A 14,324-nucleotide genomic window follows, 5' to 3' on the forward strand; every position below is an offset into this window, starting at 1 on the left:
CACGGATTCGCCTGAGGACCTGGCTGCTGTTCCTCCTGCCATTTTGTGGATGGATGACAGAGCACCGATGGAGGACACTCTCAGCCTTCCTGAAGCTGTTACCAGTCAACCATAGGATGGCGATGTCTCCTCGATTTTTTACAACCAATAAGACTCTGGGCCCCCTCCCTACCGTCCTAGAGATGATTTATAAGCTTGGCCGTAGGACTCCAGTCCTGGGCCATGTCTCTCATTTCCCTACTTCAAAGAATGGGTGGGGGTGGAAATGTTTTGGGACAGTCCTATGCTATGGAATAGTGTTTCTCCTCTGGATGGTCTGCTGACTCAAATCCCAAAATCGTAGGGACAAAGTGGTTATTGCACAAGCGTTGGCTGCCCTGAAACAGGGGCCTCTACCAATGTGTGGTTATCTATGCTGAAGCAATAAGGTTTATGCCAACCAGCTCCTGCACCCCTAGGACAATGGTCCATTGCACAGGGTGGAATGCTTGGCTTAGCTAGCCCTGAAGGTTGTCGAGCTGAAGAACATCGCACAGAGAATGGCCCTCTCTGAGAGATATGTTGTCCTGCATAAGGGTTTCCTGTCGTATATTCCCTTTCCCAGAAAAATGGCAGAGGGCAGGCCGGATAGGTTCCAGGTGTCATGAACCTAGGGGCAGATTCCGTGCAAGCCCATCGTAATGTTTTCGCTCTGGGAAGTGCGACCTCTATCTTTGCCTTCTGAGGGAGTTGCCTTTCTGCAAAGAAGTAAAAAAAGGGGGATATGTGGAGGGCCGGACCACATTCTCCATTGCTTCTAGGAACAAAGGTAGAGATTGACCTCTGTGACCCCAAGGTATGGCAGTACACGCCTTTAGTCCTGATGCCTGGGCAGCAGAGGCAGATTGACCTCTGTGACCTCAAGGCGTGGTAGTATACGCCTTTGGTCCCAATGCCTGGGAGGCAGAGACAGGCAGATCTCTGTGAGTTCAAGGTGATGTAGCACACGCCTTTAATCCCAGCGCACGTGCTTGGTAACTCTCTACCGCTGCGTCCCTGCCTACTCCCGAGGCATCATCTGGGATAATGGGCAATGGACCAATCCAAGAGTGACACGTCAGAAGCGAGGACTGTTTCCTTTATAAGGGCTGGGTTCCCCTCATTCGGGGTCTCCGCTTTGGAAGCTGATGCTCTCCCTCTCAAGAGGCATTAAAGCTTTACTGCAGAAGTATCCTAAGTGCCCCGCGTCGTTCTTGCTGGCGAGACCGTAGCGCGGGACAAGAAGGCAGCCTTTTTGTCTTACTGACAGTGTCCTTTGCTTTACAGAAGCTTCTCAGTTTCAGTAGATCCCATTTATTCATTGTTTCTCTTATTGTCTGTGCAGCTGGGGTCCTGCTTAGGAAGAGGCCTCCTGTGCCTATATCTTGTAGACTACTTCCCACTTTCTCTTCTATCAGGTTCAAAGTGGACGGACTAATGTTGATGTCTTTAATCCATTTGGACCTGAGTTTTGTGTATGGTGATAGGTATGGATCTACTTTCATCCTTCTACAGGTTGACATCCAGTTATGCCAGCACCATTTGTTAAAGATGCTTTCCTTCTTCCATTGTATACCTTTAACTCCCTTGTCAAAAATTAGGTGCTCATAGGTTTGTGGGTTAATATCCGGGTCTTCTATTCGATTCCAAAGGTCGATTTCTCTGTTCTTATGCCAATACCAAGCTGTTTTCAATACTGTAGCTCTGTAATAGAGTTTGAAGTCAGGGATGGTAATGCCTCCTGAAGTTCCTTTATTGTATAAGATTGTTTTGGCTATCCTGGGTTTTTTGTTTTGCCATATAAACTTGATTATTGTTTTCTCAAGGTCTGTGAAGAAGTTTGATGGGATTTTGATGGGGATTGCATTGAATCTATAGATTGCTTTTGGTAGAATTGCCATTTTTACTATGTTGATCCTCCCAATCCAAGAACAAGGGAGATCTTTCCATTTTCTGGTATCCTCCTCAATTTCTTTCTTCAAAGGCTTAAAGTGCTTGTCAAATAGGTCTTTCACTTCCTTGGTTAGAGTAACCCCAAGATATTTTATGCTATTTGTGGCTATTGTGAAAGGTGATGTTTCTCTGATTTCCCTCTCAGCTTCTTTATCCTTTGTGTATAGGAGGGCCACTGATTTTTTGGAGTTGATCTTGTATCCTGCCACGTTACTAAAGGTGTTTATCAGCTGTAGGAGTTCTTTGGTAGAGTTTTTGGGGTCGCTTATGTACACTATCATATCGTCAGCAAATAACGAAAGTTTCACTTCATCCTTTCCAATTCGAATCCCCTTGATCTCCTTATGTTGTCTTATTGCTATTGCTAGAACTTCAAGCACTATATTGAAGAGGTATGGAGAGAGTGGACAGCCTTGTCGCGTTCCTGATTTTAGTGGAAAGGCTTTGAGTTTCTCCCCATTCAATTTGATGTTAGCTGTCGGCTTGCTGTATATTGCTTTTATTATATTTAGGTATGATCCTTGTATCCCCAGTCTCTCCAACACCTTTATCATAAATGGGTGTTGAATTTTGTCAAATGCTTTTTCAGCATCCAATGAAATGATCATATGGTTTTTTTCTTTCAGTTTATTTATATGATGGATCACATTGATAGATTTGCGTATGTTGAACCAGCCCTGCATCTCTGGGATGAAGCCTACTTGATCATAATGAATAATTTTTCTAATGTGTTCCTGGATTTGGTTTGCCAGGATTTTATTGAGAATTTTCGCGTCGATGTTCATGAGTGAGATTGGCCTGTAATTCTCTTTCTTGGTTGTGTCTTTATGTGGTTTTGGTATTAAGGTAACTGTAGCTTCATAAAAGGAGTTTGGCAATGACTCTTCTGTTTCCATATTATGGAATACATTAAGGAGTATAGGAATTAGCTCTTCCTGGAAGTTCTGGTAGAATTCTGCATTCAAACCATCTGGTCCTGGGCTTTTTTTGGCAGGGAGATTTCTGATAACAGCTTCTAATTCTTCACGACTAACAGGTCTATTTAGATTGTTCACCTGTTCTTGGTTCAACTTTGGTATATGGTACTTATCTAAAAAAATGTCCATTTCTTTTATATTTTCCAACTTTGTGGCATATAAACTTTCGTAGTAAGATCTAATGATTCTCTGAATTTCCTCTGTGTCTGTGGTTATATCCCCCTTTTCATTTCTGATCCTATTAATTTGCATGTGCTCTCTCTGCCTTTTGATTAGTTTGGATAGGGGTTTGTCAATCTTGTTGATTTTCTCCAAGAACCAGCTTTTTGATTCATTGATTCTTTGGATTGTTTTCTCTGTTTCTATTTTGTTGATTTCAGCCCTCAGTTTGATTATTTCCAGTCTTCTACTCCTCCTGGGTAAATCAGCTTCTTTTTTTTCTAGAGCTTTCAAGTGTGCTGTTAGGTCTCCAGTGTGTGCTTTCTCCATTTTCTTTAGTTGGGCACCTAATGCTATGAACTTTCCTCTTAGCACTGCTTTCATAGTGTCCCATAGGTTTGAGTATGTTGTGTCTTTGTTTTCATTAAATTCAAGGAAGACTTTAATTTCTTTCTTAATTTCGTCCCTGACCCAGGGGTGATTTAGTAGTTGACTGTTCAACTTCCATGAGTTTGTTGACTTCCTGGGGGTAGCATTGTTGTTGAATTCTAATTTTAATCCATGGTGATCTGACAAGACACAGGTGGTTACTAATATTTTTTTGTATCTGTGGGAGTTTGCTTTGTTACCAAGTACGTGGTCAATCTTCGAGAAGGTTCCATGAACTGCAGAGAAGAAGGTATATTCTTTCCTATTTGGGTGGAGTGTTCTATAGATGTCTGTTAAGTCCATTTGATTCAATACCTCCAATAAATCTCTTAATTCTCTGTTTGGTTTCTGTCTGATTGACCTGTCCATTGGTGAGAGAGGAGTGTTGAAGTCTCCTACTATTTGCGTGTGTGGTTTGATGACTGCCTTGAGTTCTAGAAGAGTTTCTTTTACATATGTGGGTGCCTTTACATTAGGGGCATAGATATTCAGGATTGAGACTTCTTCCTGATGAGCTGTTCCTGTTATGAGTATGAAATGTCCATCTCCACCTCTTCTGATTGATTTTAATTTGAAGTCGATTTTGTTAGATATTAGAATGGCCACACCCGCTTGTTTCTTAGGTCCATTTGCTTGGAAAACCTTTTCCCAACCCTTTACTCTGAGTAGGTGTCTGTCTTTGTGGTTGAGGTGTGTTTCTTGTAAACAGCAGAATGTTGGATCCTGTTTTCGTAACCAATCTCTAAGTCTGTGCCTCTTTATAGGTGAATTGAGTCCATTGATATTAAGAGATATTAATGACCATTGGTTGTTGACTCCAGTCATTTTTGGGGGGGGGGGTAATAGAGTGTATGAGTTTTCCTTCTTTGAATTGTGCTAGTGAAGGGTCGCTAGATGTCTGAATTATTGTAGTCAGTGTTGGCAATGTTGAATTCCTTGGGATGTAATTTTCCTTCTAGTATTCTCTGTAAGGCTGGATTAGTAGTTACGTATTGTTTAAATTTGTTTTTATCCTGGAATATTTTGTTTTCTCCGTTGATAGTGAACGAAAGCTTGGCTGGGTAAAGTAGTCTGGGCTTGCATCCATGGTCCCTTAATTTCTGCAGTACCTCTATCCAGGACCTTCTGGCTTTCATGGTTTCTATAGAGATGTCTGGTGTAAGTCTGATAGGTTTACCTTTATAGGTTACTTGACCTTTTTCCTTTGCAGCTCTTAATATCCTTTCTTTAATCTGACTGCTTTGTGTTTTGATTATTATATGGCGAGGGGATGTTTTTTTCTGATCCAATCTATTCGGTGTTCTGTATGCTTCTTGCACCTTCATAGGAATATCCCTCTTTAGGATGGGAAAGTTTTCTTCTATAATTTTGTTGAATATATCTTCTGGACCTTTGATCTGCAATTCTTCTCCTTCTACTCCTATTATTCTTAGATTTGGTTTTTTTTATTATGTCCCATATTTCCTGAATGTTTTGTGATGAGAATTTGTTGGATTTGCTGTTTTCTTTGGTCAGGGCGTTTATTTTCTCTATGGTGTCTTCATAATCTGAGATTCGTTCTTCTATCTCTTGTATTCTATTGGTTAAGCTTGATTCTGTAGTCTCCGTTCGTTTACCTAGATTTTCCATATCCAGCCGGCCCTCGGATTGTGTTTTCCTCACTGCCTCCATTTCAGTTTTCAATTCTTGAACTGATTCCATTACCTGTTTGATTGCTTTTTCTTGGTTTCCCAGGGTATCATTTACGAATTTACTCATTTCGTCAACCTTTTTGTTATATTTGTCTTCCATTTCTTTACTCATTTCTTCCATCTTTTTGTTATATTTGTCTTCTATTTCTTTAAGTGAGTTATTCATACCCTGTTTAAGAGACTCTATTGCTTTCATAATGACACTGTTTTTCACTTCTTCCGGAATAGGGCGTTCCAGTCCTTCTGTCGTAAGATCGCTGGGATCTGGTGTTTTCATGTTGTTTTTCAGATTGTTGGAGGAATTCTTGCCTTGGCGCCTGCCCATCTCTTCCTTCAGATGCTCTCCAATGGCTCTTCCCTCCGCTGGGTCTTCTTCTACTGGATTAGTGTCCCTTGCTATCCAGGAATCACTTTGCCTGCAGTCTTAGCTTTCTGCAGGCAGGCTATTAGAACAAAGGGACTTCCTTCCCTTTGCACTCACCACCTGTCCCGACCTGCGGTGCCCACCCCGGCTGAGATGGAGGAATTTAAGCCCCGAAAAAGGGAGAGAGGAGGGGAGGGGTTCGAAACCGAAAGTTGGGATGGCGTAGCAGGAGAGAGGGATTAGCTGGGGGAAGCTGCCCCTTTGGAGCAGCCAGGGAGATAAGGATGGCGGGAATACCGTGTGTACCTAACCGGACTTGTATGGCGGTAAACACACTCACCCCTCCACAGGATCAGAGCCCCTCGCTGGTCAGAAGACTCCGTGCCTGTGGTCTTAGCTTGCTGCAGGCCGGCTATCAGAACAAAGGGACTCCCGTCCCTTTGCACTCACCGCCTGCCCCGGGCCGCGGTCTCTTAAAACATTTTTAAAAGAGACCTAGTAACTTTAGAATGAACTAACAAGCTGGCTATAGCTTTTTTCTTTTATTTATTTATTAAGCATACAATATTCTGTCTGTGTGTATGCCTGCAGGCCAGAAGAGGGCACCAGACCTCATTACAGATGGTTGTGAGCCACCATGTGGTTGCTGGGAATTGAACTCAGGACCTTTGGAAGAACAGTCAGTGCTCTTAACCTCTGAGCCATCTCTCCAGCCCCCTGGCTATAGCTTTGTGGAAGGAGCTGAACAGCTTTAGCTGCTAAACTGACATTATGACTGCCCTAGCCATCAATACTATCAGATATCCCTGAAGGATAAATCAAGTATATCTGAGTACTGACCTAGTCGTTTCCAAATTTATTAAAAATGATAGGGACCAGAGTCCATATACAGTTAGTCATACCCATGTCTCCATAGCATTAGAGGCAGAAGTATCCAGAACAGCAGTCTTACAATCTTAGCCAGGCCCATAAGGTGAAATATTTTTCATGTGGAAGAGGGACATGGAAAAGACTGACCTTATTTTGTCTAGGCAAAAGTGGTGCAATTGATTCTCCCAATGTCCTGCTGTCTGTCCACAGTCTGGATGGGGTCCTGGCAGCAGGTGTTGCACTGGGGCACCTCACCCAGTGGTCAGCATTGTTGTAATCCAGGAGACATTGTGGTGTTCCATAATCTTCTTTGGAGACCTTAGGTCACTGCTAGGATCTCAGAGTCTCTGTTTAATATAATAAGCCTTTTAATCATTGTTTTAAATGTCATATACTGCAGATCTCTGAAGTATGAGGGCTGCCTAGGTATGTCTGATTAGACAAACTTTGCTTCTCATTACTTGTTTTAAATTTGGCTTTGAAAACATATACAGGCTTATTCCTGTAATTAATTATATCAGTATTTCAGGGATGACCGACTAACTTGTACTTCCCAACAGTCTACAAAAAGTTAGCAGCTTTCACAGGACTAGAACTCCACACTCTGAAACGACTTTGAATTGAAGTTAGTAAAGAAGCTGAATTAGCCATTCTGAGGGTAAAATCAGGACAAGTTTGTATCTAGCTGCGAAGAAGGAACAGGTCCCAGGAAGGAGTCTAAGGTTTAGCATTGCTCTAGGGCAAACTGAGACTCAGGCCTATCTTTCTGATGATCTCTGGAGCTCATCTTGGCCGACTGCGTGTACCACATAGCCCTGGGAAAACTGCCCTGGGTTCTACATTTTTCCCCCTTCACAAGTACCAATGGCAGGACTCAATCATGGGTCCTGTCTGTCCAGGGCTCAAGGAAGTGATACTGAAACCTCAATACCATCAGTCAAACAGTATTGACTCTTTCTCAAACAAAAGCCATTGGCAGAGGCAGAACTGAAAGTAAGGTGGTTAACCAAGGAGACCAGTTGAACAAGCTTTCACACCTTCTGGCTCCTACAACAGCTTGTATCTGCTGTCGTAAAACTGCTACGCCTGCGGCCTGCGAACCATGTAGCCTCAGGCTGGGGAAGTGTGGCTCCTTATTGGTCACACCCAGCAGTGCAAGCAGAGCCTACTTTGCTTTCCTCGGGTGTATTGTAGAGAATCCACGGTGTTGCGACCAGGCAGAGGCAGTAGTATTAAAAGTTGGTTAAAGTTTTATAGTTAGCTCTGAGGTTTGCTGAGAGTCTGGTACTTGTTGATTCTGTTTTCTGAGACCCAGTAGAAGTCACCCAAATCGAGAGCTTAAAGCGCAAAATGGGATTGGGGACTCTTGGTCTAGTTTTTGTCCAATATCTGAAGAGCCTTGTCTTATAAAATATACAACCAGGATGGCTTGGCCTTTCTGACTCTCAGTATCCAGATTAGCATAGTTGCCCACGGTTTCAGCTCAAAATAGATGATGTTTCTGACAAGCTGTGTATTATCTTCCACAATTTATAGTTGTGGAGCTTTTATCCTTTCTATTCGATGACCTTACTGTTCGAGCTACTGTCTCTAATAAACAGGTAATTACACAGCACTGGTGGCTCGATTCCCCACTCTTTCCTTTAAGTGTCCTGATATGACCTGCAAAGTTCTCCATCAGACCCAGCAATGAAAGCTAGCTTGGCTGTAACTGAATTCTGTAAGTGAGCCTCATCAGTTCAGGGATGGTATTAAAATCCAGACGTGGAACTTTTCTTAGTTGTTCGAACGATGTGGATACCTTTCTAGGTTAGGTCAAATGCCACAGGGAGACTATTGAAGTCCTTAATGAAGGTGGGAGAGATCCTGGATAAATTAGGCTTATTTGGATCACATTTGGGAAAGATCAGGGTCTTAGTTACAGTCCTATTGCTGTGAAGAGACACCATGATCATGGCAACTTTTTTTTTTTTTCAAGATTGGGATTCTCTGTAGTTTTACAGCCTGTCCTGGAACTAGCTCTAGCTCTTGTAGACCAGGCTGGCCTCGAACTCACAGAGATCTGCCTGCCTCTGCCTCCTGAGTGCTGGGACTAAAGGGTGTGCCACCACCGCCTGGCAATGGCAACTTTTTTTTAAAAAAAACAAAAACGATTCAATTGTTTTTATTTTATGTGCAATGGTATTTTGCCTGTATGCATGTCTATTTGAGGGTGTCAGATCCCGTGGAGGTAGAGTTACAGACAGTTGTAAGCTGCCATGTGGGTGCTGGGAATCAAACCCAGGTCCTCTGGAAGAATAGCCAGTGCTCTTAACCACCAAGCCATCTTTCCAGCCCCGACCATGGCTACTCTTATAAAAGAAAATATTTAACTGGATGTAAACAGAAACTGCTTTCATTTTCCTTCCATCCACACCCCAAAAAAATCACACAGGAACTATATTAATTACAACACTGTTTGGCCGATGGTTCAGGCATATTCCTAACAGCTCTTATATTTTAAATTAACCCATTTTTATAAATCTGTGTATTGCCAGAAGGCTGTGGAATTACCTCATTTTCTACATGTCTTGTATCCTCAGTGGTTGATTGGCATCTTTCTCCTTTGGCAGCTACATAGAGTCTCTCTGACTCCGTCTTCTTTCTCCCTGCATTTAGTTTAGTTTTTCCACCTTTCTCTGTTCTGCCCTGTCTTAGGTCAAAGGAACTTCTTTATTAATCAATGACAGTAAAACATTCACAGCATACGGAGGAAAATCCCACATTAATACATTAATTAGGGACTTGCTTACAGTTTCAAAGAGTTAGTCCATGATCATCATGGCAGGATGTAGACAGACATGGTGGTGCAGCAGTAGCTAAGAGCTTTATATCCTGGTCGATAACACAGGCGGCAGAAGAGAGAGAGAGAGAAAGAGAGAGAGAGAGAGAGAGAGAGAGAGAGAGAGAGAGAGAGAAACATACAGACAGAAGGCCTAACATGAGCTTTTGAAATCTCAGCCATCCCCAGCGACACACCTCCAACAAGGCCACACCTCTGAACCCTTCCCAAACAGTTCCACTAATTGGGGAATCAAGAATTCAAGACACCTTACCCCATTCTTTTTCCCCTCTAGACCCTGGGAACCACTTACCTGTTTCTGTCCTTCTAAGCACGGTTTCCAAGGCTTAGCATATACCCAGGCTTTCATTTTGTGGCCCAATGACTCTATTTTCTGGATTTTCCCATTTGTTCCATTTGTCAGTTGATAGACATTTAATTTCTATTGCTGCTGTAGATGTGGGATATACAGTCCACACGTAGACATGTTTTCATTCTGACAGACACAGAAGTGGGACCTTGGGTTGTAGAAGAGATCTGCCCACTGCCTGCAAAGCCTGCGGTGTCATAGTTCTGGTTTCTTTGCTTCTAAAACATAATGGCTATCTGCTTTTCCCTAGCACATCTAGTGGATACGAGCAGTTTGACATTGGGGCTTTGATCTGCATTTTCTTTTCTTTTCTTTTTTAAAGTTTTATTTATTTATTATGTATACAGTGTTCTGCCTGCATGTATGCCTACATGCCAGAAGAGGGCACCACATCTCATTACAGATGGTTGTGGGTCACCATGTGGTTGCCAGGAATTGAACTCAGGACCTTTGGAAGAGCAGCCAATGTTCTCAACCCCTGAGTCATCTCTTCAGCCCCCATCAACATTTTTTGATACCAAGTATATGGAGCCTGTTGCCATTGTGCATATTTTAGAAGAAATGCTCATTCCCCCACCCCTTTGGGACATTTCTAAATTTTTCTTACTTCTTATTTATTCATTTATTTGAGGAAAGATTTCATGTAGCCCTGGCTGGTTTCATGTAGGCGAGGATGACCTTGAACGGATCCTTCTGCCCACATCTCTCAAGTACTGGGATTACAGACCTATACCCTGCGCCAGCTTTTGAGTCTCTCAGGTTGCACATCCAGCAGTGAACAGGCGCTCGGGAGTTAGGTTTATTAATCTGCTCCTACATCTACCCTGCCCTGCAAGATGCAGCTTGGGGGGAAAAATGTGTGGTTGCTGAATAGGTTACAGTGACAAATGATTTGTTGTGCCCTTCACCACAAAGGAATTTACCTTGATTCTGACAGTTACTCAGGGCGGGGAGGGGGATAAAGGGGGCTGGGGGTGGGGTGTCCGTGTGGCTGTTCTACAGGCTTCACGTTAGCAATAACTGCTTCACAACTAGCAGGGAAACATCTGCCTTCCATAAGCTCTCAGGCTGCAGCCAAGTGACTGGAATTTTCCTTCTTCAGCTAAGCCAGGAGCATCCAGGCCCTGGACTGGAAGGCTCCTCCCTCCTCCACTGACGGCAGTACTCCCCAGCCTCTGCAACAGCTTGTTTGGGCCAGGGATGGGGTGGGGGTGGTGGGGGAGGCATGGATTTCATTAGAGGAGGCCCAGGCAGTGAGGCTGGGCTTGGGGATGTTCAAGGGGTGTGAGGGTGGAGGTTTGTTTGGGTTTGGTTTGGCTGTGGCTCTGCACAGGCACAGTGAGGTGCTGCAACTATTTTTCTGGGCTGGGGAGACTTGCAGGCCTAGGGAAAGTTTCAGAACTCCAATTCTAAGCAGGAGGTGGAGACCTTGGGACAAGTTTTGTCCCTAGTACAAGTCATGACCCCAGGAAGTTTGTCTGTCTCTGTACCTTAACAGCTGAAGTAATTTGATCCTCGAGTCTTTAGTGCCGCCCCCTTTGGTACCTAGCCAATTCCCTACAGTAAGGCCTTCTAGAGACAAACCCACCAACAGGAAAAGGAAACTCCTAGAGAAAGGGCGGGCCCACAGAGCCAGGGTAGCTGCAGCCATCCTCCAGACGGGGCGATTGTTCGAGTCAGTACCATGAGCCATAATTCCCAAGTCTTCTTGAGCACCAATGCCGGACTTCCCCCAAGCTATGAGACAATCAAAGAGGAGTATGGGGTGACTGAACTGGGGGAACCCCATAACTCAGCTGTGGTGAGAACCACCGTGATCAACATGCCCAGAGAGGTCTCTGTGCCTGACCATGTGGTCTGGTCCCTGTTCAATGCCCTCTTCTTGAACGTCTGTTGCCTGGGTTTCATTGCCTATGCCTACTCTGTGAAGGTGAGTGTGGTGGGGGTGGCAGAGACAGTGTGAGGGGGTGTGTGGGAGCCTGAAGCTTCATCTACTCAGATGGCACCAAGATGTGCGTGTGTGTGAGGGGGTCCTTTGTGTCAGAGAGTAAGTTTGTGTGTACACTTCCTGTTTGTGTGTCTGTCCGTCTGGAGACTTTCCTATAGTTCGATAAGATGAAGCTGCCTGGGGATTCTGGGGCCAGACTTTCCCCACCCCGTTCCTGAAATGTCCTTCACCCTGCAGACTGGGGTCTAAGCTGTATGGAAAGTGGGGTGTGCATCAGTACTGGGGCCTGCCCCATCGTTTGAGTTTGTGTACATGAAAAGAGAGGCCGTTCCCTGGCCTAACGGAGGGAGGCTGCAGTGGGCAGGGGGGACATGGGGGAAATGGATCAGAGCACCTGGCTCTCAGGGCGGACCTCTTACGTCTGGTTTCCTCCAGTCCAGGGACAGGAAGATGGTGGGTGATATGATTGGAGCCCAGGCCTACGCCTCCACTGCCAAATGCCTGAATATCAGCTCTCTGATCTTCAGCATCCTAATGGTTATTATCTGCATCATCATTGTCTCCACCACCTCTGTGGCTGTCTTTCAAGCCTTTTCTCAGAGAATGCCACATTCTGGATTCTAGTCCTGCCCTGCGCTCCACAGTCCACAGCTGCCCGCCCCGTGACCCTTCCTTTACCCTACGCGTATGCAAATGGTACCTTCCTGCATCTGTCCACAGTGGATTCAATAAAGTGCACATGACAACAGCTCTGGCTGTGAGTTTCTGTTCTCTGTTTCTGTGCTGAGCTAGTCCTGCAGCCTGCCTGTCTCAGGAGCGCACAGAGTGTCCTTGACTTAGCAGGCTTCTGGTCTCCTGAGTGGGCAGCCCCTGACTAGCACCCTGTGTCGGTTTTTGGCTGTTCCAGACAAAGGGGATCCATCTAAGTATCATCCAACCCCGACACCGTGTCCCGGGGTGCGCAGGAAGGGTTCAGAGCCCTGAGCAGAGGAGGCTTCAGGAGAGAAAGACACCCAGACACCCTTACCTTAAGGGAAAAGAAGCCTCTAGCCAAGATAAACTGTGTCCTTGATCCATGGTGGCCTCTTGGATATGACCTCAGACTCCTTGGGCAGACCTGTACACTAGTTAGTCAGCTACTGCTGTGGAGTTTGGTACCCTTCGCTCTTTCCTTGTCCCGCACACAGCATTCAGATATATACAGGCGGGGATTCAAGAATGCCTCTCGCGGTCTCCAAACAGTAGGGAAGGCCGAAAGACAGTGAATTCTGCAGGGCTCACAGAGCCTATATTTCCACTTCACCCGGAGTGGATGCTGTCTCCCTTGGTACTGACATGTTACACGGCATCCCACGAGTTCCTTCTAAAAGATACCCCTTTCTGCTTACCCAAGCCTGGTCCCTGGAAATCAGGCTGGGTTTCCAAGGACTGTCGTTCTACCAATAGCTCTTTGCTTCCCCAACCACCACGATGATTTGAATGTATCCCAAAATCCCAGGAGTTAGTGAGCCCTAATGGAGAGGTGCTACTGGGAGGGCACTGTGTGGCTTCAGCAAGGGGAAGGCCTGTTTTCTTTCTTTTCTCCTTCCCTTTCTCTTTCTTTTTTTTAAACAGGAAGTACAGTTTTTAAATAGAGGTAAATAAGAGCAGCTGGGAAGGAGCCAGCTGTGGCCTGCAAGTCTGCGGAGTTCCCTTACTCTTTTAGAGATCTCAGCATAGTTTTGACACAGAAGAGAGTTTCACAAGTCAGTAGGAAGAAGCTGGAGTTTATTCATAATGGGAAGGTGCCCAGGGTAAAATGTAAAGCACGCCCAAGAGTGAGTGTGTGGACTTCTCAGGTGACACTGCTAGGTGTCTTGATGGTGATTGTATGTGGGATTTTGGAAGGTTTTGGAATTTCAATTGCTTAACAGGATTCTAAGGGTCTCTTTCCCCCTCTAGTCCTGAGGCTATACAGTGACCCTAAGGTACTTTGGATGGGACCACATGCTGACAAGATAAAACCAGGAGCCCTTAGGATGGCACAGGGTTTCTGATGAGATTCCTAGACAATGGCAGGTTTATAGTTGGAAAGGGAGAAGCAGACAGTTGGTGGTGGTGGCGTATTCTTTTAATCCCAGCACTCGGGAGGCAGAGGCAGGCGGATCTCTGTGAGTTTGAGGCCAGCCTGGTCTACAAGAGCTAGTTCCAGGACAGGCTTCAAAGCTACAGAGAAACCCTGTCTCGAAAGAATAAATAAATAGATAAATAAATAAATAAACAAATAAGAAAGAAAGAAAGAAAGAAAGAAAGAAAGAAAGAAAGATTAAAATACAGTTAGGAAAGGAGAAAGGTCTTCAGACAATGTTAATTATGTTGGAATTCTTGACTCAAAGCTGGTGAGAGTCTTCCAGGGTGAGGGACGCCTTTCCTTCCCATGGCAGAAAGAACCACAGGAGTTGGGTGTTGGTTCGACAAGAAGACAGAACAGTTGCGAGCCCAGACTGAGGATTACTGTCCATAGGAAGGAGTCAACTAGAATCTGAGAAGCCCGTGGGAAGAGAGCTCACCTGCTCAGCGCATAGCCATTCGGGAAGACAAGTCACATCCAATATCTGGGTCTCCAAAGGGCTGGAAACATTCCAAAGGGCTGGGATTAAAGGTGTACACCACCACTGCCTGCTTTGGATAAAATTAATTATGATTTATATATATATATATTTTCTTAAGATAACGGTTCTGGCT

At 44.7% G+C, this 14,324-nt stretch overlaps 1 protein-coding gene across 1 annotated transcript; it reads left to right on the forward strand.

Annotated features, from left to right (window-relative positions):
* The first annotated feature begins 11,252 nt into the window (after positions 1-11,252).
* Positions 11,253-12,348, forward strand: LOC125415877 (interferon-induced transmembrane protein 2). Its single transcript, XM_048458464.3, has 2 exons — positions 11,253-11,582; positions 12,036-12,348. Exons 1-2 carry the CDS (start codon positions 11,337-11,339, stop codon positions 12,222-12,224), a joined length of 435 nt encoding a protein of 144 aa, XP_048314421.1. The 5' UTR covers positions 11,253-11,336; the 3' UTR covers positions 12,225-12,348.
* The last annotated feature ends 1,976 nt before the right edge of the window (positions 12,349-14,324 follow it).

The sequence above is a fragment of the Myodes glareolus genome, chromosome 7 (genome assembly GCF_982192425.1).
Source record: "Myodes glareolus chromosome 7, mMyoGla1.1, whole genome shotgun sequence".
In the NCBI taxonomy this organism is placed as follows: Eukaryota; Metazoa; Chordata; class Mammalia; order Rodentia; family Cricetidae; genus Myodes; species Myodes glareolus.